At 45.9% G+C, this 25,706-nt stretch overlaps 1 protein-coding gene across 1 annotated transcript in view; it reads left to right on the plus strand.

Moving 5' to 3' along the window:
- The window catches only part of sgsm1a (small G protein signaling modulator 1a), a 112,973-nt gene that overhangs the window by 15,846 nt on the left and 71,421 nt on the right, over nt 1–25,706 (plus strand). Inside the window, exon 3 of the mRNA XM_048556176.2 lies at nt 12,480–12,555. Coding sequence (XP_048412133.2) covers nt 12,480–12,555 — 76 coding nt within the window. The remainder of the gene's footprint in view (nt 1–12,479; nt 12,556–25,706) is intronic.

Below are 25,706 nucleotides of genomic sequence, written 5' to 3' on the forward strand. Positions count from 1 at the left end.
TGTAAGATTCTTAAGACCATTTTAATACTCCAGTCTAACAGAAATCAATATTGAGCAGATTCCCTGTGTTTAAATTTGAGCATAGGTTGGAGGTACATGAACCTGCTAACAGCTATAATAACATTTGGAGAGCCTAATGCTCAGCAGTGGATTCGTGAAAGTAAAGTTGGAAGGCTGTAATCTAATGGATAGAGGCTTAGTTTACCCTTTAATTAGCTGTAGTGTATGTTGAATGATTTATAAATTTCATCGGTTGTTGAAAGGACATTACATTTGTTACAATGTGGAGGTTGACCCCTCTCTGTGCATTACACCTGAAACACCCAAAGAGGAACACCTCAACCTATAATTGTAGGAGTATGAAATGTGGTGTAACCTGCCTTTCAGCATCTTTGAGTGGTTAAAAACATAAATCCCTCACACTCGCTTTACAATCAACAAGTGACTGTTTATTTATCTAATACTTAAGAGTGAACAAATTAACTAAATTACTGACGAACCGAATAAACCCCTCCTAACTATTTCTGAATAAAACAAGATTGTAATGATATACTGTTCCAATAAATATAAGTCCCACTTATAAAATTTTTTTTAAAAGGTAGAATTTGGTCTCTCAAAATTACAGCCAGGTTACTTGTCTTCCGGAATGTTCTGTGTCTTCTCCGTCAGTTTGTTTTTCTGGAAGGCCTTCTCCATTGATTGATTCTTCTGTCAGGAATGTTCATTAGGTGTGCCGTGGGTACCTTTTTTCCTCAGGTGTTGCTTTCTCCAAGGTTTAGAAGACTGAGAACCAGCGATTCTCTCTTGAGAGCTGAGAGTGGTTAACTCTGGCAGATGGCAGTTAGTTCTCTTGTCTCTGCCCAACTGCCCCCTTCCCTTATACTCTTGATGACATATCAATTTTTTACAATAGGATTGGTCCAATGTTGTCAAAACCATTAGTTTAAATTTAATTGATCTTTGGTATTGAAGTATCTGGTTCAGATTGCTTGGCTAAATTCAAAACAGCTTGCCCCGAACATTGCTAGTTAACTGCAGCAGCAGGTTCAGTTCTGATGTTGCCCTCTGTATCTCCGGTATGTCAGGTACAGCAGTGCACCTTCACCACTTCAGGTTGTTTGAAAGCATCTTACGGCCGACGAAGTCGTTTTTGAAGTGCGGTCACCGTTGTCATCTTGGAAGCCCAGCAGCCAAATAGTGCACAGCAGGATTCCACAAACAGTAGTGCCAAAATGGACAGCCAATCTGTAGTGATAATCGTTGAGGGGAAATTGGCTGTGATTCTGGGGCAAAAACACCTGTTCTTAAGTGATAAGCTGTTAGTTCTAAGGGATAGTGATGCTACATCCGTTCAGAGATGCAGTTTAATTAGATGTGTGCGAAGGGTACTTTTAAGAAAGAAAATGGTAGCAGTGCAATGCGCAGGCGCGATTGTACAGTGATTCAAAATGTGGGCAGCCTGATTCAAACAATGCACAAGAGTATTTTTGTTGGAGTCTCCGCACAAAGCGTATAATTTCTGAGCTATGCAGATCGTTTTATTGGTGCGTTGTGAGGTTGATAGTCGTGTGGACAATGTCACTGTGCAGTAGGAGGGGTATAATCAGTGCACATTTTGCTGAGTAAACAGCCCTGTCTTTGGACTTGAAATCTTTCCTTCAATTCTTTAGGAGTGACTGGAAGATGAACATTAGATGGATGTCAGGGTGTCCCAAATCGCAATAAAACTGCATATTTCTTGTAGCGAGTCTTGCAGCTATTTTGTTTTCATTTGTGGCTTCTCGAGTTTGTTTCCGTAGTTCAGGTAATCCTGGGAATTATGCTCACCAGCATCTCCTTTCCCATCTGAATTCATTCCAGGAAAGATGCAGTTCCAGCATTGCAAACTTCAGAGTTATGACTTTTTAAATTCAGGTCTTCACTAGTTAGCAACTCTGTGGTGTGTATCGTAGCCCTTTGGCAGCAGGACCAGCGTCTCAAGAGGGACCAAACAAAGACAGAAAACATAGCAGAAACTTGGAAATGGGCTTAGCGTGGATAGACATTTTGGTCGGCGCTGACCAGTTTGGGCCTGTCTCCGTGCTGTAGGACTCTGTGACTGTATAACTCAGCAGGCCGGCAGCATCTGTGGAGAGAGAAACAGGGTTGACGTTTCAAGACAAAACCAGTTCTGAAGAAAAGTCAGAACCATGCAAAACATTTTACTTCTGTTTCTCTCTCCAGAACTACAGCCAGACCTGCGTTAGCTGTGTTTCTTTCAGATTTCTGACATCTGCGGTACTTTTCCTTTTTATGATTAAAATTTCTTGTTAGGTAAATAATCCAAGACAATATCTTGTCCTTTTCAAGTCTTACTGAAACTCTTGGAGACATTTCAAAATGCTCCTGCAATTAGGGCCTGGTTGATGAGGATGGGGGTGGTTTTGGTTGATGTGCCTGCTTTCCGAATTCTTGCGACCTCCAGTGGGAACAGTCTGAGCTTCCCAGGCATTATCCAATGTTTTTCGGTTCCAAAGGAGTCCCAGTGGACTGGAAACGTCAGCTCGGTTTCTGTCTTTACAAATGTTGCCAGACCCGCTGAGTTTCGCCTGGATTTTGTGTGTTTGTTCCGTCTGCGGTACTTGGTTTTAATCTACCACAAGAAAGCTGGTGACGGTCACTGTGAAACGATTGTTGATTGTTGTATAAAAAAAAATTGTCTGGTTGTCAGACACAATTCAGGGAGGGAAATCTGACCTACTTAGTCATTCGGTTTAGTGCAGGGCACGTTATTGCAATGTCACAAAGTCAGAGCACAGCCCAACAGCAGGACTTCTGAAAGAACACAAAAACCAGATGATATGCCCGTTTTAGCACTGCTGGTTTCGGGAACTTGCTGTGGACAAGTTGGCTGTCGGACTTCCACTACACTTGCACTGGAATGTAGTTAACTGGCTAAAAGTTGCTGGGGCCGTGAATGGTCAATGTCAGCCTTTCTCCCTGAACAGCCAGAGGTTGCATCTCTGGAGCTGACTGTATCTAGTTCTGTTCTTCTCCAGGATAATTAACAAGGGAAACTGGATTGAGATTGATTCACTTTTTAATTAACCTTTACCTGTTCTTTGTTTCAAAAAATTGTCTCCACTTTCCACAAATGCCACCACTTCTAGGAAAGATTCTTTTCCTCAACTGTTAACCGTTATAAAATTCACTGTCAAAAACGCCCTGTTTAATATTACTCTTTTCCACCAAGAGCACAGGTACAGGGCAGTAGAAATGTTGCGACATCTTCAGTCACGGTAGAGGAATTTCAGCCACAGCGCAACGACGAGTGGTCACGTCAGGCCGGATGGTAAATGGCCACTAGAGGGTAAAAGCTGCACGCCTGTTCTCCCTGCCTGGGGAGGATTTCTAGTGCAATGGGTAGTGTGTCTGCCTCTAAGCCAGCAACTGTGTGATTGAGCCCCTCCAGTTCCCTATGTCCCCAAGGAAGATGTGTTTGTACCACAGGAAAAAACAGGTTATGAATCAACTACCAGGAGGTCAATATGTAGCCATAAGAGTGAGCCATGTCTAATGCAGCATGGTGTCCCTCAAGATATAACTGCTAGCTGGGAAAACCAGCTGGAGAACAGACATAGGAACATGCTTTATCCACCTTTGTGGGTCACTGGACACAAGGAGAAGAATGTACAAGATTAGTCTACAACTAGGGTCATAGTCTCAAGCTAAAAGGTTGCTCGTAAAGCACTGAACAAATGTGAAATGTTTTCATTCAAAGGGTTAGGGAGTTGTTTTAATTCTCTACCTCAAAGGCCTGTGGGTCCTCGGTCATTTGAGTATAGGTAGGTAGGTTTTCGACTTCTTAAATAATTCAGGAGATCGGGCATTGCATATCAGCCTGAATCTTATTGAATGGCAGAGCAAGGAGATCTAAGACCGACTCTGGTTCCTAATTTGTAAAAGTGAACCCATTGCAGTCCTGGTGTGACTATTACGAAGGTGAGGGGCAGCCAGGATCTTGAGCTGACCTCTGGCCCCCTGCGAGGACTGCTGTAAACCAGGCGGATCAGATCCCATTTCGGAGGAAGGAGCAGGCAACAGCACAGAAATCATTCCGTTAACACGGACGTTATCTGTCCTGACTTGATTTGGTGTTTGATTCCTGTGTAGGTATCCATGGTGACTGAAAACTAGCAAGAGCTGTGACAACTTAAAGGCAACCCTAAACGTAGGTCAAGATAATAAAATGTGAGGCTGGATGAACACAGCAGGCCCAGCAGCATCTCAGGAGCACAAAAGCTGATGTTTCGGGCCTAGACCCTTCATCACGTCAGCTTTTGTGCTCCTGAGATGCTGCTGGGCCTGCTGTGTTCATCCAGCCTCACATTTTATTATCTTGGAATCTCCAGCATCTGCAGTTCCCATTATCATTGAAAAGGTGATCTAGTTTGACCTACACACAGCTCTTCATCCATCATCACTTATCATTATTCAAAATGTTAATAGATACAAACAAATCCCATTCTGCAGTGAGCAATCAATCTTGAACCATTTGAGATACACATTTTTATTCCTTTTCTTGCCATCTGAAAAACTAATATTGGATTGTACAAATGGAATGACTGGTTCTGACAACCTGATTGACTGGCTCGCAAGCGAGAAACTCTCTAAATTGACTTCCGATTTTACTCATGGCAGTTTGTCACTGCTTCTTTCCCCATCGAGAAATTTATCTGTCTCTGGCAGTGCATGGCCAAGGCTGACCTGCTGTCTCTCCCACTGCATCTAAATGGTTACCTGCTCTTAAACAGCGCAGAGTAGACCATTCGGCCCAACTGATCCATGCAGGAGTTTATCCTCCACCTAAGCTTTCCCACACCATCTTCATGTACTCGCTTCTCCCCACACCATTGCCAAACTTCCATCAACATAGCCTACTTCCTCCACCCTTCTGTTGCCCCTCATGGCCATACTTTCCACATTTCTGCCGCTCTCTGATACATTTCTCCTGAATTCCTGATTATGATTATTCATAATCGTGCCTTTTCCTTATGGCCTTACTCAACGCTGAAATTATCTTCTCAATGTGTACGAATTCAAATCCCTTTCAGAAGATCGAAGACATTTATCAGGTCGACCCACTGTGTTCCCATAGCTGGACAATAGATTCCCAGTCAGTTTAATCACGCCTTGTGGGTGCAATCTTTCATGTTGTTGTCATTGTTCCTGTAAGTATCCTTATAAAAAAGTGGTATTATCCAGACTATTAACCCAGTGATCAAGATTTGAATCCCACCCATGGCACGTGGTGCAATTTGAATTCATTTAAGCATGCAGAATTTACTCTAATGACCGTGAAACCATTAACAGTTTATCAGAAACAAAACCCGTCTAGTGAAGTAGTTTAATCTAAACGATGTCTTTGTTTGGGCTGCTGGTCCACACTCACCTGTTTTCTTTCTTTATCCTTTTAGCTTTGCTTTTTTTTTGCATTTTGTGGCGTCTGCAGCAGGGCATCAGCGAGAGCAGAATGGCAGCAGTGAGGGTAGGGGTGGCATGTCCCGGGATTCCGCAGTGACAGCAATGGAACTGAGTGAGTTCTGAGGAGCCTGCAGGATTCCAAGGACCAGCAGAGGCAACAGCACAGGCCCGAAGCTTGGGGGAGGGAGATAACCTCCATTTATAGCAATAAGATGTTTAGATCTGGATGCTTCCCTCCTTCTTTCTTGTCTTTTTTTTTGTTTCTTTTTTTTCATGGTTTTTGTGTCTAAGATGATGCGGGAGAATTGGAACTCTGTATGCTATTTACTGTACTCCTGCATTTCTGTACTTGGGCACATGTGACAATAAAACATAATTCTAGTTCTAGTTTTAATCTCTTAACTCTTCCCCTTCCAAATGTAAGGTCAAATCTTCTTGTAAAATCTGTAACAATAGTAAAGATTTCTGTGCATGCGTTGTCTTTGTTCTTCAGAGCCTCGAATATCAATATCCTTTAGGGAAGGAAATCTGCTGCCCTTATCCGGTCTGGCCTACATGTGACTCCAGACTCGCAGCAATGTGGTTGGCTCTGAACTACCTTCTGAGTAATTGGAAGTTGGCAATAAATGTTGGCGTCGTCAGTGATACGCACCTCCCATAAAAGAGTATTTTTTTTTAAAAAAAGAACAGTTCCTAATTCTTCGGGTTGTTAGTGTTGCTGTGGAAGAAGAGCCAAGGAGAAGCTTTGCTGAATGACACAGATAATTGAGCATAAAAGCTGGAATTCTCACGCGTTCCTGTAGATGTGTTGTGGGTGAGGAAAGGACAGTCAGGGAAAGGTGTAATAGGGAGCAGAGTGGGCTCTTCATTCTGGTTGGTATTCAGCAATGTCTTGCTGCAAACCCTGCAAGTGAAAGGCCGGTAGGAGGAGAATCTGGCTTGACTGGGATAATCCTGCTATCATGCAGTGAATGATGAAACAAGTGTACATGCCTGGTCACTGATACTCAAATTGGTATTTGGAGGTTCCTGTAATTAGGCACAAAAGTGTCCCCCCATTTTCCGTATTTTGATACTTCCTATCAGATAGCAATATGCTGCAGGCCACATGAGTTTTCTGAGCCTATCCTTAAAAAGTGAAGGTATATTTTGTATCAGAGATAATGGGAACTGCAGATGCTGGAGAATCCAAGATAACAAAGTGTGGAGCTGGATGAGCGCAGCAGGCCAAGCAGCATCTCAGGAGCACAAAAGCTGGCGTTTCGGGCCCAGACCCTTCATCAGAGAGGGGGATGGGGTGAGGGTTCTGGAATAAATAGGGAGCGAGGGGGAGGCGGACCGAAGATGGAGAGAAAAGAAGATAGGTGGAGAGGAGAGTATAGGTGAGGAGGTAGGGAGGGGATAGGTCAGTCCAGGGAAGGTGGACAGGTCAAGGAGGCGGGATGAGGTGGTAGGCAGGAAATGGAGGTGCGGCTTGAGGTGGGAGGAAGGGATGGGTGAGAGGAAGAACAGGTTAGGGAAGCAGAGACAGGCTGGGCTGGTTTTGTGATGCAGTGGGGGAAGGGGAGATTTTGAAGCTTGTCAAGTCCACATTGATGCCATTGGGCTGCAGGGTTCCCAAGTGGAATATGAGTTGCTGTTCCTGCAACCTTCGGGTGGCATCATTGTGGCACCGCAGGAGGCCCATGATGGACATGTCGTCTGAGGAATGGGAGGGGGAGTTGAAATGGTTCGCGACTGGGAGGTGCAGTTGTTTGTTGCGAACCGAGCGGAGGTGTTCTGCAAAGCGGTCCCCAAGCCTCCGCTTGGTTTCCCCAATGTAGAGGAAGCCACACGGGGTGCAATGGATACAATATACCACATTGGCAGATGTGCAGGTGAACATCTGCTTGATGTGGAAGGTCATCTTGGGGCCTGATATAGGGGTGAGGGAGGAGGTGTGGGGGCAAGTGTAGCACTTCCTGTGGTTGCAGGGGAAGGTGCCGAGTGTGGTGGGGTTGGAGGGGAGTGTGGACCGGACAAGGGAGTCGCGGAGAGAGTGATCTCTCCGGAAGGCAGACAAGGGTGGGGATGGAAAAATAGCTTGGGTGGTGGGGTCGGATTGTAGATGGCAGAAGTGTCGGAGGATGATACATTGTATCCGGAGGTTGGTGGGGTGGTATGTGAGAACGAGGGGGATCCTCTGGGGGCGGTTGTGGCGGAGGCGGGGTGTGAGGGATGTGTTGCGGGAGGAAGAATCTAGGCCCGAAGCGTCAGCTTTTGTGCTCCTGAGATGCTGCTTGACCTGCTGTGTTCATCCAGCTCTACACTTTGTTATCTCAGTTGGTGTGCATATTGCTTCTATCTGCAAAGGCCCTATGTATTAATGTATATCAGGTGGAATTTTGTCAGGCTGTGAGAATGAGATGAGCAGTAGAATCAGACAAGTGTTAAGTGAGGCATTCTGAATGTTGAAATAATCTCACTGCCTCTTGTTTGCTTTTCTCAAAAGCCAGAGATGAGTTCCCAGTTGATACACCCCATTGCTTCTTAAGCATCTTGTTAACAGCCGAGAGTTAATGGGAACTGCAGATGCTGGAGAATCCAAGTTAACAAAGTGTGGAGCTGGATGAACACAGCAGGCCAAGCAGCATCTCAGGAGCACAAAAGCTGACATTTCGGGCTTAGACCCTTCTTCAGAAAATATCAGCTTTTCTGCTCCTAAGGTGCTGCTTGGCCTGCTGTGTTCATCCAGCCCCACACTTTGTTATCTTGTTAATAGCCTAACTTTCCATGGGTGGCAATCTTATCGAACTCTCCCCACAAACTAGCCCTTGGGAAGAACAAGGCAGGTTCTTGATGGGTTCAAACTCGCTACTGGCTCCAAAAAAGCCTCCATGCTGGTTACTGGCAGTACCATCTTGGGGTGTGCTCCATGGGCACCCCACACCTATGCACATGTACCAGCCTCTGAGGGTCCCCGGTGGCACGGTTCCGATCCACTTACATGATGTTTCTGCACTTCAGTGCCACATCTTTCAGGCTGACCTGACAATTATTATAATAAGGATATTGTGTGTGTGTGCGCGTGTGTGTGTGTAGAGAGGTCAGGAACAAGCGCCCGCCCATTAATTGCATCTCCAGGCTTTTCACAAACTGGCATAGCGCTCACTTGCTGTGAGCCTCGTGGGTTGCTCGCAGCATCCCTGCCTTTGCATTGCCATTTCGCACCATGACCCCCCCAGCCAGAGAGACCAGACTCCTCTTACTCAGACTCCAGCATCGGCAGTTCTTACTGCCTCTGAGATAACACGGCATGGAACTGGAGGAACACAGCAGGCCAGGCAGCATCAGAGGGGCAGGAAAACTGGCGTTTCAGGTTGATTTTTGTTTTCTCTGAAGAAGGGTCCCAACCTGAAACGTCAGCTTTCCTGCTCCTCTGCTGGCTGACCTGCTGTGTTCGTTCAGACTTCTGTTACTGCTGCCATGCCAAAATGTTTAGTGCAGACACAAAGCAAGGAAGCTGGCTGTGGTTACTGGCAGCTCTCGGTTGACTTGAGGAGGGTAGAGTTTGCTCAGGACTTCCTGGCACAGTAAGCCAGGGGCAGCCTGCGACACCAATCCAAGCTGTGCTCGCTCAGAGTCATAAATCAGTCCACAGGGCGACTGAAGAGACAAATATTGGGCTGGCTACCATGTGTCTGGATGCTTTCTGCCCTACTGTGGGCTGCCTTCCTTCTGGAATAAGGGAGAGGCAGAAATTACAGGGGATGAAAGTAGGGATGGCACAGCGGTTAACAGTTGGTACAAGCAGAGAGGTGTCCTGAGCGACTCAGTAGGCAGTGCAGAGGGCATGTGGGGTTAGTGGTGTCAGGGGATGGGGGAGGGGAAGTGTGACAGGCTTAAGACTAGAAGAGCATGAGTCAGGGTGGAGGTGGGTACGGTAATGGCGATTGAGTGAGTGTGAGGTATCGGGGAGAAGACTCGGTCCTTACCCTGAAGAAGAAGATTCTTACTGCGCAAGACATTCCTCCAGATGCTGAGATTGCACTGACCGTGGGGAAATCCTCAGACCAGACTGGTGTTACAGTCTCCTCTGCTGGTCCTGGAGAACAGCATGTCCTACCCTGTCCAGGAGAACCTGCAGACCCTTGACTTCCCCATCTGCCGTGTAGTAAGCAAACGTCAGGAACCATGCAGGGAATTCCAGACAGGCGGTGCCTCTCTGGGGGCACAATAGCCTTTTAAAGATGGTGCTGGTGGAGGGGGATGTCACTGAATCGTGGGATACCGGCTGAGTGCCGAGTTGTTGCGGGAACAGTGGTTAAGGTGGGCTGGGAATTGGATAAGACACGTATCACCAGGGGCTGAAATGGCAATTAATGCAGCAGGTTTGGTAAGATGCAGCAGGAAAACTTGTCCGGCATTGCTAAAATCACTCCAGCAACTGGCAAACACTCTTGAGGTCTAGCTTGTGTATTCTAGTACACGAATGTCCACAACACTGCAAGTCCAACTGATGATATCAAATTGAAAAGAGTTGCTGACATTTCGGAGAACTCAAATGCTTTGCTGCCTATAATCTGTTCCCATTTGTCAGTGAGCATAGAGCAATGACGCCAGACTTGTTGAAAAGATGAATGCTGTTGCAGACTGGCAGAGTTCCCAGAGCGGTTTGGTCTCTCTGAACGGTGGAGTGTTGTTCCGAACAGGTTGCACTTGACAACAACAACCTGCATTGATTTAGCACCTTTTAATGAGCAAAACATCCCCCAAGGGGCGTCACAGGAATATTATCAAAGAAGATGACACACCAAAACACCCATTACAAGGTTTCTTTTAAAATTATTCATTTTGTGGGATGTGGGCATCGCTGGCTCGCCAGCATTTATTGCCCGTCCCTAGTTGCCCTTGAGAAGGTAGTGGTGAGTTGCCGCCTTGAGCCACTGCTGTCCATCTGCTGTGGGTTGACCTACAATGCCCCTATGGAGGGAATTCCAGGATTTTGGCTCAGCATCAGTAAAGTCAGGATGGTGAGTGGCTTGGAGGGAAACCTGAAGGGGGTGGTATTCCCATATATCTGCTGCCCTTGTTCTTCTAGTTAGATGTGGTCATGGGTTTGGAAGATACTGTCTGAGGACCTTTGGTGAATTTCTGCAGTGCATCTTATAGATAGTACACACTACTGCTACTGAGATCAGAGTCACAGAATGGCTTGAATGACCTAATCCCTCCTACAATTTTAGGATAAATAGCTTGGTCAGACAGGTATCATTTTTTTAAAAAAGAAATGAGGAATTGGAGGGAACGAAAGATGGAATGGTGGAAAAACAGAGGTGGAGAATGAAGAGATGGACAGGTGGATGGAAAGACTGAGATCGAAAGGTGGAGAAATGGAGAGGAGAAGAAGAGGTGGAGAGACCGAAGGATGGAAAACTAGAGAGACGGAGAGAACTAGAAAGATGGAGAAGTGGAGAAATACTGAGACAGGCAGAGAGAGATAGAAAGATATAGGGATGGAATCCCAGAGTTCATTTGACGCAAAAAAAAAAGAGCTAGTCAAACCTCAACAAGTACAATTTTGCATCATGCGTTCTGGAGCGCGTAACTTCAGTTCAGAGGAATAATCTGAATGAGGAACAGCATTCTTTTCTGGGACCAAACTAGAAAATTATTGGAAAAAGCTCAGCAGGTCTGGCAAGTAATTGCAGAGAGAATCAGTGTTAATGTTTCAGGTCGAGTGATTGTTCTTCAGCACGCTCCCTGATTCTTCACAGAACTATTGGGCTGGATTTTTCCTGGGGCCCTCTGTACCCCATAGCTTGGCCCAAATAAGGCTCAGAAGCCAGTGATTATGTGGAGAACCGTCACTGTCTAGGACTTTCCCTGGGGACAGACATCTCTCACTCCGAGACAAGCTTGTCACATCCAGGGCAGTGACTCTGGAAGTTGAAGGGCCAGTCAGGCGGAATATCAAAGCAGGTACATTAGCCTCCAATGGGGAAACATCTTCCCCTCTCCATCATTCCCCAGGTCTAAATGTTCATCGCTCGGCCACCACCTCAGTACCCACACACCCCTGCTGCTTCTGGGAATCTGGAGACTGGTGGACAACCCAGGTTGGCCTCCAGGATTTGGCCTGAAAGCCCAGTTATTCGGCCTGCTTGCCTGGCCAACCTTTCCCCAAGGGATTGGATCAAGCTGGGGAGACTGGCAGGTGGGGCTGCTGGCACTGTTCCTAGTGCCAATCTGCCTCCATCCCCAGGGGAGCTCAAATCCTCACCTCGGTCACTGTCTCTGCTGCCAATTTAACAATTTGACTACCTGCTCTTTCTGGCACTCCTGAATGTAGGAGCAGAAGTAGGCCTTTCAGCCCCAAGGAGCCTGCTCCGCAGTTCAATGAGATCGTGGCCGATGTGATAATACTCAACACAACTTTTCCTGCCTTTTCCTCATAACCGTGGATTCTCTTCTCCAGTGCCTGTTGTGGAACTGAACCATCAGAGTTCCAGACTGAGTTAAGATGATCGTAACTAAGGCGACAGTGAAGATGCTACGAGTGCAGTTGGCATTTCTCCATTAAGGAACCTTTCGCTTTGGTGGTTCACCATCAGAGGTGACATCAGTCATCATCACTCCCACTATCAGCAAGATGAATATAATATGCATGGAGTAGAGGTGTCTTACTGTAGTGATGCTGTGATAGGGTGATAGTGGATACAGGTTAGTGGAGGTTTTTTAGTTGATAGAACATTGTATGTTGATCAGGAGACAAGCCTTATGCATTCATTATACAGTACAGAATGAAGTCAGATAGTGTTCGTTTTGGCTTTGGAGCCTTATTGACATTTGAAATAGCTTCACCATACTTGTGAGATACCTTCACCAAATTCATATCTAAATACTTTTCAGGCAAAATGGTGTGTGCAGCCCACCCTTCTGCTCCTCTTGACCTCGCCGCCTGTCTCCCTGAAGGATATTCCTCTCCTCCGAGGTTTCCTGGTATTCAGAGGTTTCTTCAATGTTTGTGTTTGCAGGTGAAGCAGATCATGGAGGAAGCGGTGACCAGAAAGTTTGTTCATGAGGACAGCAGCCACATCATCTCCTTCTGTGGTAAGTCTCTGTGTGAATGGTGCATTTTGTGGATGTACTTTGTTGGCAGTGGATGTTGAATCAGTTGTTAATTTTGTTAGTAAGCGAAGGTATTAAGGGATATGGGCCAATAGCAGGGGTATGGAACTAGGCCACAAATCAGCCTGATCTGGCTAAATGGCAGAACAGGCTGGAGGCGCGGATTGACCTACACCTATTCCTATGTTTGAGCAGCGGCTCGGAGAAAAAAAGCCTTCTGTTGTTAGTGGGGGCTGGTGTCTCTGGTAATTTCAACGTTCATTGCCCATCCCTAATGCACCTTGAAAAGGTAGAGGTGAATCGCCTTTTGGAAGTACTGGTCTATGGGATGTTGGAATATTGTCAAAGTTGTTAGGGAGGATTTTGACCCAGTGACACTCAAGATATGATGATCAATCTCCAGGTTAATAATAGTGTGTGGCTTGGATGGGATCTTGAAGGACGTGAACTTCCCATCTTATGTCAGAGGTTATGGCTTTGTGAGGTGTTGGCCAAGGAGCCTTGGTGAGTTGCTGCAGTGCGTCTTGTAGATAGCACACACTGCTCCCGGTGAAGGGAGTGAACGTTGTAGATGTTGGTGGGATTTGCTTTGTCCCGGATGGACAAAGATTTGATCCTTTGCTTGTTGACTCTTCCTGTCATTGTGACACAGAATGTACTGAGTGTCAAAATGTTTGCCCACCAACGGGAAATGGTGAGCTGGAATTTGACTGTTGTGAGAAGGATTTGTGTTAACCTCCTGATTTATGTTATGCTGCAATAGTAATCCTCCTCAGCATGAGAGGAGCTGCAGGCTCAGATCTGCTTGGCTGAGGCATTAACGGTGTGAAGCTATAGTGAATGCAAAAATGGCTAAATCTGCCACTTTCAACAGAAATTCAGCACTCAAAATGATGAATCTATTCTTGTTCATTTCAGTGATGTGTGTCATAAGCAAATCACTTGTTTTTGGCTGTTGTTTAGTGTTGTGATTCACTGTTTTTGCAATTACACTTGGTTCTGCTATAACATGATAGTTAGGTTCCTGCGCAACATAGCGTTACAGAAATGATCGAGCCTATGGGAAAAGTGAGGTTAGGGGTAAAAAAAATCACTCAAAAGGCTAACACAAAGGATATGACAGTTTGAATAAATGTTTAATTAATATTTACTAGTGAAACCAATGTAAATTTAACACCTTATTTTGAAAAAGTGGCAAGATGACTTGGTGGGGAGGGGGTTTTGAGGTTAACAAAGTGTGGAGCTGGATGAACACAGCAGGCCAAGCTGCATCTCAGGAGCACAAAAGCTGACGTTTTGGGCCTAGACTTTGCTCTGTTGTTAAGGCAGGGGCTGAGGGTCATCACCGTCGCCACCATCGTTCTTGTCACGTTGTCCTCACATTTTGGTGGGTCACACAGCAGAATTTGCAGAAAGAACGAAATTCATAGAGTATTGTACCTCACACACAGAAAGCATTTCACTACAAAGCCTGTGAAATGATCACTTGATGCTGGTGCAGAGAATCTTTTGGCGCTAATCCTGCGGACGCTGAGAGACAAACAATCGTGTTGTCAACGCAGAGTCACTTTACAGCCAACACAAATTCACATTTTAGTAATAGCGTTCCCTGATTTTTCAGTTGCGCCGTGGCAGTTCATGATGTTGGAACACTCATTAGAGCAGAACCAACGTGGTTCATTTTAAAAATGCTCCATTTTGTTTTGATAATGACTGCCAATCAAGCCGGCTATTGCTGTGTCCTGGATGGTGTCAAGCTTCTTGAGTGTTGTTGGGGCTGCACACCGTCAAACATAGGGAACATTCCCTACATTCCTGACTTGAGCCTTGTAAGATGGTGGACAGGATTTGCGGAGACAGAAGGTGAGTTACCACACAATTTCAACCTTCGGACTTACTGTTATTGTCATGGAACTTGTATTGCTAATCCAAACCATCCACTGTTCCCAAGATCACCCTGCTCCCCTTCCAGCTATTACCAAGTTCCAGTAGTGGAATTGGGCGGGGCATTCAGCTAGTTTCAGCTCCCTGAATATCGAGATTGCCACGGAGCGCAGTGGAGGCCGGCACGTTAAATATCTTCAAGGCAGAGATTGATAAATTCTTGATCTCACAAGGAATCAAGGGCTACGGGGAGAGTGCAGGGAAGTGGAGTTGAAATGCCCATCAGCCATGATTTAAATGGCGGAGTGGACTCGATGGGCCGAATGGCCTTACTTCCACTTCAATGTCTTATGGTCTTATGGAGATTTTATAGGGTGAAGAGATAGAGGCAGACCAGGATAAAATCTATCAAAGCCCTGAGTCATTTTTAATTGGATTTAAAACCTGTATTTACAAACTGGCTAAATCTTTCAGCTAAAATAAAACAACAGTCAAATTGTAGTTACACCAGGTGGTGGTGCTCCTCACGAACTCACTGTCTAGAGAAGGTTTTTAATGGATGAGAGTTAAAACATTATGTCAAGGGTCAATTTTTGGTCTAGTCAGGAAAAGACTGGTGTCCACAGTTGATGTGATAAGATGATGTCTCATGCAAGTTTTGGTGATTAAACAATAAAGGGCTGGGATAGGAGAGTGCCAGAGAAATGGGGCCCTATTGTGACTCATTCAGTGTTATTTTTATTTATTTTGACGTGGTGATGGCGAGAGCATGATGTAGTGGTAGAGGGCCAGGTTATAGAGTCATAGAGATAAACAATGCAGAAACATATTCTTCAGCCCAACTACATCATGCTGACCTGATCTTCTAAATTAACCTAGTCCCATTTGCCAGCATTTGGCCACATCCCTGTAAACCCGAATGATTCATGTACCCATTCCAGTGTCTTTTAAATGTTGTAATTGGATCAGCCTCCACCACTTCCTCTGACAACTCATTCCATACACACGTCAAGCTCTGTGTGAGAAAGTTACCTCGTGGGTCCCTTTTATATCTTTTCCCCTCTCCCCTGAAATCTATGTCCTCTAATTTTGGACACCCCTACCCTAGGAAAAAGACCTTTGCTATTCACTTATCACCCCTCATCCTCTGATGCTCCAGGGAATATAGCAACAGCTTGTTCAGTGTCTCCCTGTGGTTCAAACTTTCCAAACCTGGCAACATCCTTGTAAATATTTTCTGCAACCTTTCAAGCTTAACATCCTATGGCCCATCAGCCATGATTTAAATGGCGGAGTGGACTTGATGGGTCAAATGGCCTTACTTCCACTCCTATGTCTTATGGCCTTATCCTTCTTATCGCAGATATTTGGTGGGGTTAGGGCGAGAGGTTAGTGGAGATGGGTTTGAATCTGATTAATGAAGGTAGAGTATAAAGCTGATATCAGTAATGCTTACCAAATGTCACTCATTATTGCACAACCTGTTTGGCTCACTAATTTTCCCTTTAGGGAGGAAATCTCCTCTCCAACTCCACTTCGGCAGTGCGTTTGACTCTTAAATGTCTGGATGAGTCATCAACTTGAGGGCAATTAGGGATGGACAATGAATGCTGGCCTTGCCAGTGAAACCCTCATCCTATGAAAGAATTTCTATAAAGCTGGAGCATTTCTGGGAATTACATGTGTTCCTAGAAATAGGAAGACACTAACACTAAAACTATGTGTGGAACTGGATGAACGCAGCATCAGAGGAGCGGGAATGCTGACGTTTTGGGTGGGGACCCTTCATTGGCAGTTCCTACTAACATTACAACTATACTGGCTTAGGAGGCATATGTTTGTTATTCGTACCTCTGTGTAAATAAATGTCTATAAAACTGTGCAAATGTTGGCCCAGTTCTAGCCTTAATCACCTGGCTCTCTGGGGTTTATCACTGAAAAACCCTTCATCTCAGAGTTCAAATCAGCCCCATGGACTTCACTGAGTTCCAGGTTTTTCATCTAGGACATTTACTTTATTCTTAAAATTAAATATGCACATTGCATTTTAGAAGGGGCTGCGGAATAAAGGGAGTAAATTGTTGGCGTCAACCAACATGGCGATACAATGCAAGAAAGGAATAGGTAGTTGAGCAAAAATTCAAATGAGGGATTGAAAAGTGATTGCTTAGGGAAGGTTTGTTTAATAAGAAGCAGTCGCTGTGAAATGTAGGCCTCACTTGAGTAATTGGACCGGGTTCTTTCCATTGCTGGCCCAGTGCATTGCCAAAGGGAATGCAGAAGATCGAATATGTTTGGACTTTGAAAGAGGTGTTTGATGTAGCCGTGTGTGGACAGATGGAGACTGAGAGACAGAAAGTAAGGAATAAATGAATAATCCTGAGCTCAGTAAAATCTCACCGTGTGGCAGGTTTGTTCTGCAGACACACTAGGGCTTTGAACACAGACTAGAGGAAAACAAATCCAAATTTAGTGCAGCTTTAAAATGGGAGACATGACGTAAGAAGGAAGAGCATTGCTGACTGAAGTATTACTTAAACAGAATAGAAATAAATATGAAGTGGGACAAATGAGGAAAAAAGGGGATAGTGTTAGAAAGCAACGATAACATATTCCAAAGGTAGGGAAACCCATGAACCTACAAATGCAAACACCCTGATAACAAAGTGTGGAGCTGGATGAACACAGCAGGCCAAGCAGCATCCCAGGAGCACAAAAGCTGACGTTTCGGGCCTAGACCCTTCATCAGCGAGGGGGATGGGGAGAGGGAACTGGAATAAATAGGGAGAGAGGGGGAGGTGGACCGAAGATGGAGAGAAAAGAAGATAAGTGAAGAGGAGAGTATAGGTGGGGAGGTAGGGAGGGGATAGGTCAGTCCAGGGAGAACAGACAGGTCGAGGAGGCGGGATGAGGTTAGTAGGTAGGAAATGGAGGTGCGGCTTGAGGTGGGAGGAGGGGATGGGTGAGAGGAAGAACAGGTTAGGGAGGCAGAGACAGGCTGGGCTGGTTTTGGGATGCAGTGGGGGGAAGGGACGAGCTGGGCTGGTTTTGTGATGCGGTGGGAGAAGGGGAGATTTTGAAGCTGGTGAAGTCCACATTGATATCATTGGGCTGCAGGGTTCCCAAGAGGAATGAGTTGCTGTTCCTGCAACCTTCGGGTGGCATCATTGTGGCACTGCAGGAGGCCCATGATGGACATGTCATCTAAAGAATGGGAGGGGGAGTTGAAATGGTTCGCGACTGGGAAGTGCAGTTGTTTGTTGCGAACCGAGCGGAGGTGTTCTGCAAAGCGGTCCCCAAGCCTCTGCTTGGTTTCCCCAATGTAGAGGAAGCCACAACGGGTACAGCGGATGCAGTATACCACATTGGCAGATGTGCAGGTGAACATCTGCTTGATCTGGGAAGTCATCTTGGGGCCTGGGATGGGGGTGAGGGAGGAGGTGTGGGGGCAAGTGTGACACTTCCTGCAGTTGCAGGGGAAGGTGCCGGGTGTGGTGGGGTTGGAGGGGAGGGTGGAGCTGACAAGGGAGTCCTGGAGAGAGTAGTCTCTCTGGAAGGCAGACAAAGGTGGGGATGGAAAAATGTCTTGGGTGGTGGGATCAGATTGTAGATGGCAGAAGTGTCAGAGGATGATGCGTTGTATCTGGAGGTTGGTGGGGTGTATGTGAGGATGAGGGGGATTTTCTTTGGTTATTGTGGGGGTCGGGTGTGAGGGATGTGTTGTGGGAAATGCAGGAGACACGGTCGAGGAGGTTCTCGACCACTGAGAGAGGGACGTTGCAGGCCTTGAAGAACGCAGACATCTGGGGTGTTCGGGAGTGGAATGCCTCATCCTGGGAGCAGATGCGGCGGAGGCGAAGGAATTGTGAATAGGGGATGGATATTTTGCAGGAGGATGGGTGGGAGGAGGTGTATTCTAGGTAGCTGTGGGAGTCGGTGGGCTTGAAATGGACATCAGTTTCTAGCTGGTTGCCTGAGATGGAGACAGAGAGGTCCAGGAAGGTGAGGGATGTGCTGGAGATGGCCCAGGTGAACTTGAGGTTTGGGTGGAAGGTGTTGGTGAAGTGGATGAACTGTTTGAGCACCTCTTGGGAGCAAGAGGCGGCACCGATACAGTCATCAATGTAACAGAGGAAGAGGTGGGGTTTGGGGCCAGTGTAGGTGCGGAAGTGAGACTGATCCACGTAACCTGTAAAGAGGCAGGCATAGCTTGGGCCCATGTGGGTACCCATGCCACCCCCTTTGACTGTAGAAAGTGGGAGGAATCGAAAGAGAAGTTGTTGAGGGTGAGGACGAGTTTGGCTGGGTGGATGAGGGTGTCGGTGGAGGGGGACTGGTCAGGCCTGCGGGACAGGAAGAAGCGGAGGGCCTTGAGGCCATCTGCATGAGGAATGCAGGTGTATAGGGACTGGATGTCCATGGTGAAAAAGAGGTCTTGAGGACCATGGAATTGGAAGTTCTGGAGGAAGTGGAGGGCGTGGGTGGTGTCACAGACGTAGGTAGGGAGTTCCTGGACCAATGGGGAGAAAATGGAGTCCAGATAGGTGGAGATGAGTTTGGTGGGGCAGGAACAGGCTGAGACAATGGGTCGACCAGGGCAGGCAGGTTTGTGGATTTTGTGAAGGAGATAGAAGTGGGCACTGCGGGGTTGGGGAACAATAAGGTTGGAGGCTGTGGGTGGGAGGTCAGCTGAGGTGATGAGGTCGTGAAATGCCCTGCCTGCCAATGTAGTTAACTCAGCCACATTCAGGGCATTTAGACAGTCCTTGGATAAGCATATGGATGATGATGGGATAGTGTAGGGGAGTGGGCTTAGATTAGTTCACAGGTCGGTGCAACATCGAGGGCCGAAGGGCCTGTTCTGTGCTGTATTGTTCTATGTTCTATATTTTATGTTCTATGATTGGTGCTCACGGGTGGGGTCGTGATCCAGGGGGCGGTAGGAGGAGGTATCGGAGAGTTGGCGTTTGGCCTCGGCGATGTAGAGGTCAGTGTGCCATGCTACCACTGCGCCTCCCTTGTCTGCGGGTTTGAGGGTGAGGTTGGGGTTGGAGTGGAGGGCTGCCCGTTCGTTACAAACACCCTGACCTCAGTTTACAGAAAAACACTCCTCAGGTATGGACTCACTGCCTCATGTACAGGCACACTACCCTTCGCTCGTACCTCTTAGGTATAGAGTAACTATCCTCGAGTGCAGGCTGACTGTCCTCAGATACAGACTCACCACACTTGGACACAGACACGTTACCATCAAGTACAGACACATGACCCTGGGCAGCAGGCTGGCTGTCCTCAGGTATAGACACACATCCCTCAGGAACAGGCGCACTGCCCTTGAAGACCTGACAGATACTGACCCCAGGTATGGCTACACTCCCCTCAGACACAGACTGACTGACTGCCCTTGGATACAGATTCGTTTCTGTCAGGGTGCTTTGTGATGTTGTCTCACAGTCAGTATACTTTTCAAGAGATGCTCACAATATCATCAGTCTCAGGTCAAGTGCTGTCAGATACTGTCTTAACCGTGGCCACTTGCAACATGACTTACTGCTGAAAGCATATTGTTATTCATAATCAAAGAGCCTGTTGCTAACCTAGACTCAAATATGTCTGTGAAGGTCATGTTTGTATATAACACTAAACTGTGCTACTTGTTCAGTTAGATCTTTCAACGCCATGTTCTCACATCTTGTTGTATTAGGAGGGGTTTAATAATCATTGCCATGATGGGCAAAAAGTATCCACCTGGGGGCACAAATTCCCATCAGGGTGTAGCTCTGTTCCTGAGCTGTTGACACATCGGTTTGAAGGCAAAGTGACAGTTTTTGAAAATTTTAATTGAAAAATATAGGTGTTAGATGACTGGAGTGAAGTGACGTAAAATTGGTTTTGGAGTAATGCTAGCATTTGGAACTGTGCAGTACTGATTCAGCAAGATCACATCAGGCAATGGAAGACTGGGTTATAATCAAGAGCCTGACAATGGGCTCGGGCTATATTCACTGGATTGGGATGGCAATTGGAAACAGTGGGGTGAGTTGAAAGGATTGAAGGACTATAAAGTGAAGGTTTATTCTTGGCTGGTGATTTAATGTTTAGGGTTTGAACTCCTAAACAAACATGAAGTTAGAAGGAAGTTGCCCATTTCAATAAAATTACTGTTCACCTGAGTTATCTGTTGAAAATAGAGATGAGGAGGAGGAATTACATCTGAGTGTGGTGAGTCTGTGGAATTCTGTACAGCTGAGGGCTGTTGAGGCTGCGTCATTCAGTATATTTAAGACTGAGACAGACAGCTTTCTAATCCGTAAGGGAATTGTTAAGGGAAAAAGGTTGGAAGGTAAAGTTGAGGATTATCAGATCAGCTGTGATCTCACTGAATGATGGAGCAGACTTGATGGGCCGAGTGATTTACGGAAACAGAGTGGAAATAAATGGGCCCTTTGGCAGGCAATGACTGGTGGAGTACTGCAGTGATTGGTACTAGGACCCGAGCTATTCACAATATATGTTAATGATTTAGATGAGGGAACTAAATGTAATAGCTCAAAATGTGAAAATGACACAAAGCTGGGTAGGAGGGTGAGCTGTGAGAAGGATGCAGAGATGTTAGAGTGATGTGGACAGGCTGAGTGGACAGTTATATGGCAGATGCAGTATAATGTAGATAAATGTGAGGTTATAAACTTTGGTCGCAAAAATAGGAAAACATTATTATTTGAACGGCTGTACATTGAAAGAGGGGAATGTTCAACAAGACCTGGGTGTTCTCATACACCAGTCTCTCAAAGTAAGTGTACAGGTGCAGCAGGCAGTAAAGAAGGCAAACCACATGTTGGCTCACATAGGGATGATTTGAGTACAGGAACAAGACTGTCTTGCTGCGATTGTACAGGGCATTGATGAGGTCACATTTGCAATATTGTGTGCAGCTTTGCTCTCCCTATCTGACGAAGGATGTTCTTGCTCTCAAGGGAGTGCAGCAAAGGTTTACCAGATGGATTCTTGTGATGGCAGCACTCCGATATGGGGAGAGAATGCATCTCTCAGAATTGTATTCACTAGAGTTTAGAAGAATGAGGGGAGAATTTCATAGAAGCCTATAAAGTTCTAACACTGGACTAGACAGATTAGATGCACAAAGGATGTTCCTGATGCTGGGTGAGTCCAGAACCAGGGATCATAATTTAAGGATAAAGGATAAACCTTTTAGGACTGTGATGATGGGAAATTTCTTCGCCCAGGGAATGATGAGCCTGTGGAATTTTCTGCCACAGAAAGTGACTGAGGTCAAAACGTGGTGTTTTCAAAAAGGAGGTAGATGCAGGTGTTGTGGCTAAAAGGGTGGAAGAATATGGAAGGAGGGTAGGATTAGGCTATTGAGCTCAATGATCAGCCATGATCAGAGTGGATGGTGGAGCAGATTCCAGGTGTCGAACAGCCTACTCCTCCTTTCATCTATGTTTTTCTATTTCTGCTCCTGGTCATAGTCAAACATGAAGTTAAAAGGAAATTATCCATGTTAAAAAAAATTATTCTTGACCTTAGTTACCCAGTGAAGCTGAGTAAACCACAATTTTTACGAGGGAGTCAATATTAAGGTATTTGATTTTTGGAGCCGACACTGACATAGAAATGTGTATTTTCTGTTTGTTTTAATTCCCACTCAGTTCTTGTAGTTCAGCAGCATTAATGCAAGAGGAATGATTTGAAAGAAAGCCGCTTTTCACAACCACTCAGGCACAGGGGTGACAGGCCGAATGGCTTTCTTAGACACTAGAATTGTTCTGCGATTCTCTGGTTTCTCATTTCCACAAACGCAAGACATAGTGGGCCCTGGCAATCCATCAGTTAATCGCAGGTGCTTTAACCAGTTGTGGAATGCTTCAGGAGCAAGCTGCATCCTCTAAAAGTAATAAATGCCACAATGCTGGATGCATTTTAGTTTGATTAAGCTCTGTTCATCAGTCCGTTTATTGGGCTGCTCTAGGCTCATTTGTTGGAATATGAATGTGACTGTGGAGACAGAAGTCTCTGGAGCGGTTAATGATGTGACCTTCTCATTCACTGACTCTAGGTGCCCATGTACTTTATTCCATTTCTGATCTCGCCTTAACAGCAATGCTGGTTTTAAAGGGTGCCAGGATCTAAACTGTTTTGTCCAGTGATTTGTACAGAAATGCTCCACCTGTAGGAAACAATACAGCTGCTCTCGGCACCTCATCCAACTGTCCTTGTGCTCGACAGAGCTGTTTCTGACTCAGAAGCACAGTGATGACCCCTGTCTTCAGTTGTGATGTCCGTAGTAACATAGGTTTGATTAAACATTGAGTTAAAATCTTCCTTGAAAAGCAAGGCTCTTCTACACAGTCTGTTCACCAGCAAATAATGTGGACTTTCTAAGGATTGAAGCTTGGGTGCCGGAAGATTGGTGCTTGGTCGGTGTGGTTCCATTATTTAAGAAAGGTGGCAAGGAAAAGCCAGGGACCTGTAGACCACCGAGCCTGACATTGGTGGCAGGTGAGCTATTGGAGGGAATCCTGAGGGACAATATTTACATGTATTTGGAAAGGCAAGGACTGATTAGGGATACTCAAAATGGTTTTATGCGTGGGAAATCATGTCTGACTAATTTGTTTGAGGTTTTTGAAGAAGTAACAAAGGGGATTGATGAGGGCAGAGCGCAGATGTGGTCTGTATGGACTTCAGAAAGGTGTTCGACATGGTTCTGTATGGTAGACTGGTTAGCAAGGTTAGATCATTTTGGAATACAGGGAGAACTAGCCAGTTTGGATACAGAACTGGCTGAAAGCTAGAAGACAGGGTGGTGGTGGTAGAGGGTAGCTTTTCAGACTGGAGGTCTGTGACCAGCGGTGTGACACAAGGATCGCTGCTGGGTCCACTATTATTTGTCATTTATGTAAATGATTTGGATGTGAATGTAGGAGGTATGGTTAGTAAATTTGCAAATGACACTAAAATTGGAGGTGTAGTGGACAATGAAGCATACAACAGGATCTTGATCAGATGGGCCAATGAGCCGAGGGTTGGCAGATGGAGTTTAACTTAGATAAACGTGAGGTGCTGCATTTTGGAAAGGCAAATCAGGGCAGGACTTATACACTTAATGGCAAGGTCCTGGGGGGTGTTGCTGAACAAAGAGACCTTGGAGTGCAGGTTCATAGTTCCTTGAAAGTGGAATCACAGGTCGACAGGATAGTGAAAGAAGTGTTTAGTATGCTTACCTTTATTGGTCAGTGCTTTGAGTGTAGAGGTTGAGAGGTCATGGTGTGGCTCTACAGGACTTTGGTTAAGCCACTTTTTGAGTAGCGCTTGCAGTTCTGGTCTCCCTCCTGTAAAAATGATGTTGTGAAACTAGAAAGGATTCAGAAAAGATTTACAAGAAAGTTGCCAGGGTTGGAGGGTGTGAACTATAGAAAGAGACTGAATAGGCTGGGGCTATTTTCCCTGGAATGTCAGAGGCCGAGGGGCTGACCTTATAGCTGTTTATAAAATCATGACGACCATGGACAGGGTAAATAGGCAAGGACTTTTCCTCAGGGTGGGGAAGTCTAAAACTAGAGGGCACAGGTTTAAGTGAGAGGCCAAAGATATAAGAGAGACATAAGGGGCAACTTTCCAACCTGGAGGGTGGTGCGTGTTTGGAATGAGCTGCCAAAGGAAATGGTGGAGGCTAGTACAATTACAACAATTGAAAGGGATCTGGATGGGTGTAAGAATAGGAAGGGTTTAGAGGGATATGGGACAAATTTAATTTCGGGTGTCAGGTTGGTATGGACACGTTGGACCAAAGGGCCTGTTTCCACGCTGTATACCTCTATGACGCTGACTCATTGAGCTTGCATGTCTTCTATTTTGGGTACAAAATTCTCCTGACAATGGCTTCATTCTGGGCATGTATTCCAAAATCTATTCAGTTGAATTAATACTTCCTCAATAGGCCATTTTAACTGTACATTTGACATTATACTGCCACTCCCAAATGGGTGTATTTTTTAAAAAAAAACAAATCCAGTAGTGTTACTTTGGAAGAAAGGTCTCAGTCAAGGTTTATCAACCTCATCCTGCCCCCTTGACCTGTCCATCCTCCCTGGACTGACCTATCCCTTCCCTACCTCCCCACCTATACTCTCCTCTCCACCTATCTTTTCCTCTATCCATCTTCGGTCCGCCTCCCCCTCTATCCCCTTTTATTCCAGAACCCTCTCCCCATCCCCCTCTCTGATGAAGGGTCTAGGTCCAAAACGTCAGCTTTTGTGCTCCTAAGATGCTGCTTGGCCTGCTGCGTTCATCCAGCTCCACACTTCGTTATCTCAGATTCTCCAACATCTGCAGTTCCCATTATCTCTGATCACATGCTTGTCATTATTACTTTGTCGTCTGTGAGAGCATGATCTCTGGCTTTTTGACATCTATCCCTCTTGGAGTAGTCAATGCTGACATACTGTCATTTGATTTGCCTGATTAAAGAGGCACTCGGCAGCGATAGGGGCACAAGGGATAGAGAAACCATTACTTGGCCAGCTTTGTTATTCTGCTGCCTGCTCCATGAGGCAGTTTCCTATCATGAAGAATTAACAGAAGACAGTTTGCAATCGCAAGGTCCTTGGAGATCACTTCAAAGTTAATTTATTATAACAGGATGCAGCAAGTACACACTGGCTTAAGCACTTGCAAGAGGAAATTTATTTTTCACCGAGTTCAGATTGTGTTGTCGAACAGCAGTGCATTGAAACAACTCTGCTAAGTTCCTCTCCCCCATTAATTATTGTCTATTATTTTTGCCAGGGGGTTGACTCTGATGTCCCCTGTCATCTGAACTCATCTGCGCGCCCCCCCCCCCCCCACCATGATTTCCCCACAGCTTCTAGTAGTAGTCTGTGGAAATGCAGGGATGGTCTCATGAGGAAAGGTTGAGTAGGGTGGGCTTGTACTTGTTGGAATTTAGAAGCATGAGAGGAGACCTCATTGAAGCATGTAAGATTCTTAAGGGGTTGAGCATGTCGGTGTAGAGAGGTTGTTTCCCCAGATGGGAAAGTCTAGGACTGGGGCCACACATTCCCCAAGTAAGGGACTGCCCGGTTGGCATAGAGATGAGGAGGAATCCCTTTCTTCAGAGGGTTGCGAGTCTCTGGAAAACTTTACTGCAAAGGGCTGTTGCTTGTTAAATATATTCAAAGTCCGGGGACAGATTTTTAATTAGGAAGGGGGTTGAGGGTTCTTGC

The sequence above is a fragment of the Stegostoma tigrinum genome, chromosome 26, assembly GCF_030684315.1.
Source record: "Stegostoma tigrinum isolate sSteTig4 chromosome 26, sSteTig4.hap1, whole genome shotgun sequence".
In the NCBI taxonomy this organism is placed as follows: Eukaryota; Metazoa; Chordata; class Chondrichthyes; order Orectolobiformes; family Stegostomatidae; genus Stegostoma; species Stegostoma tigrinum.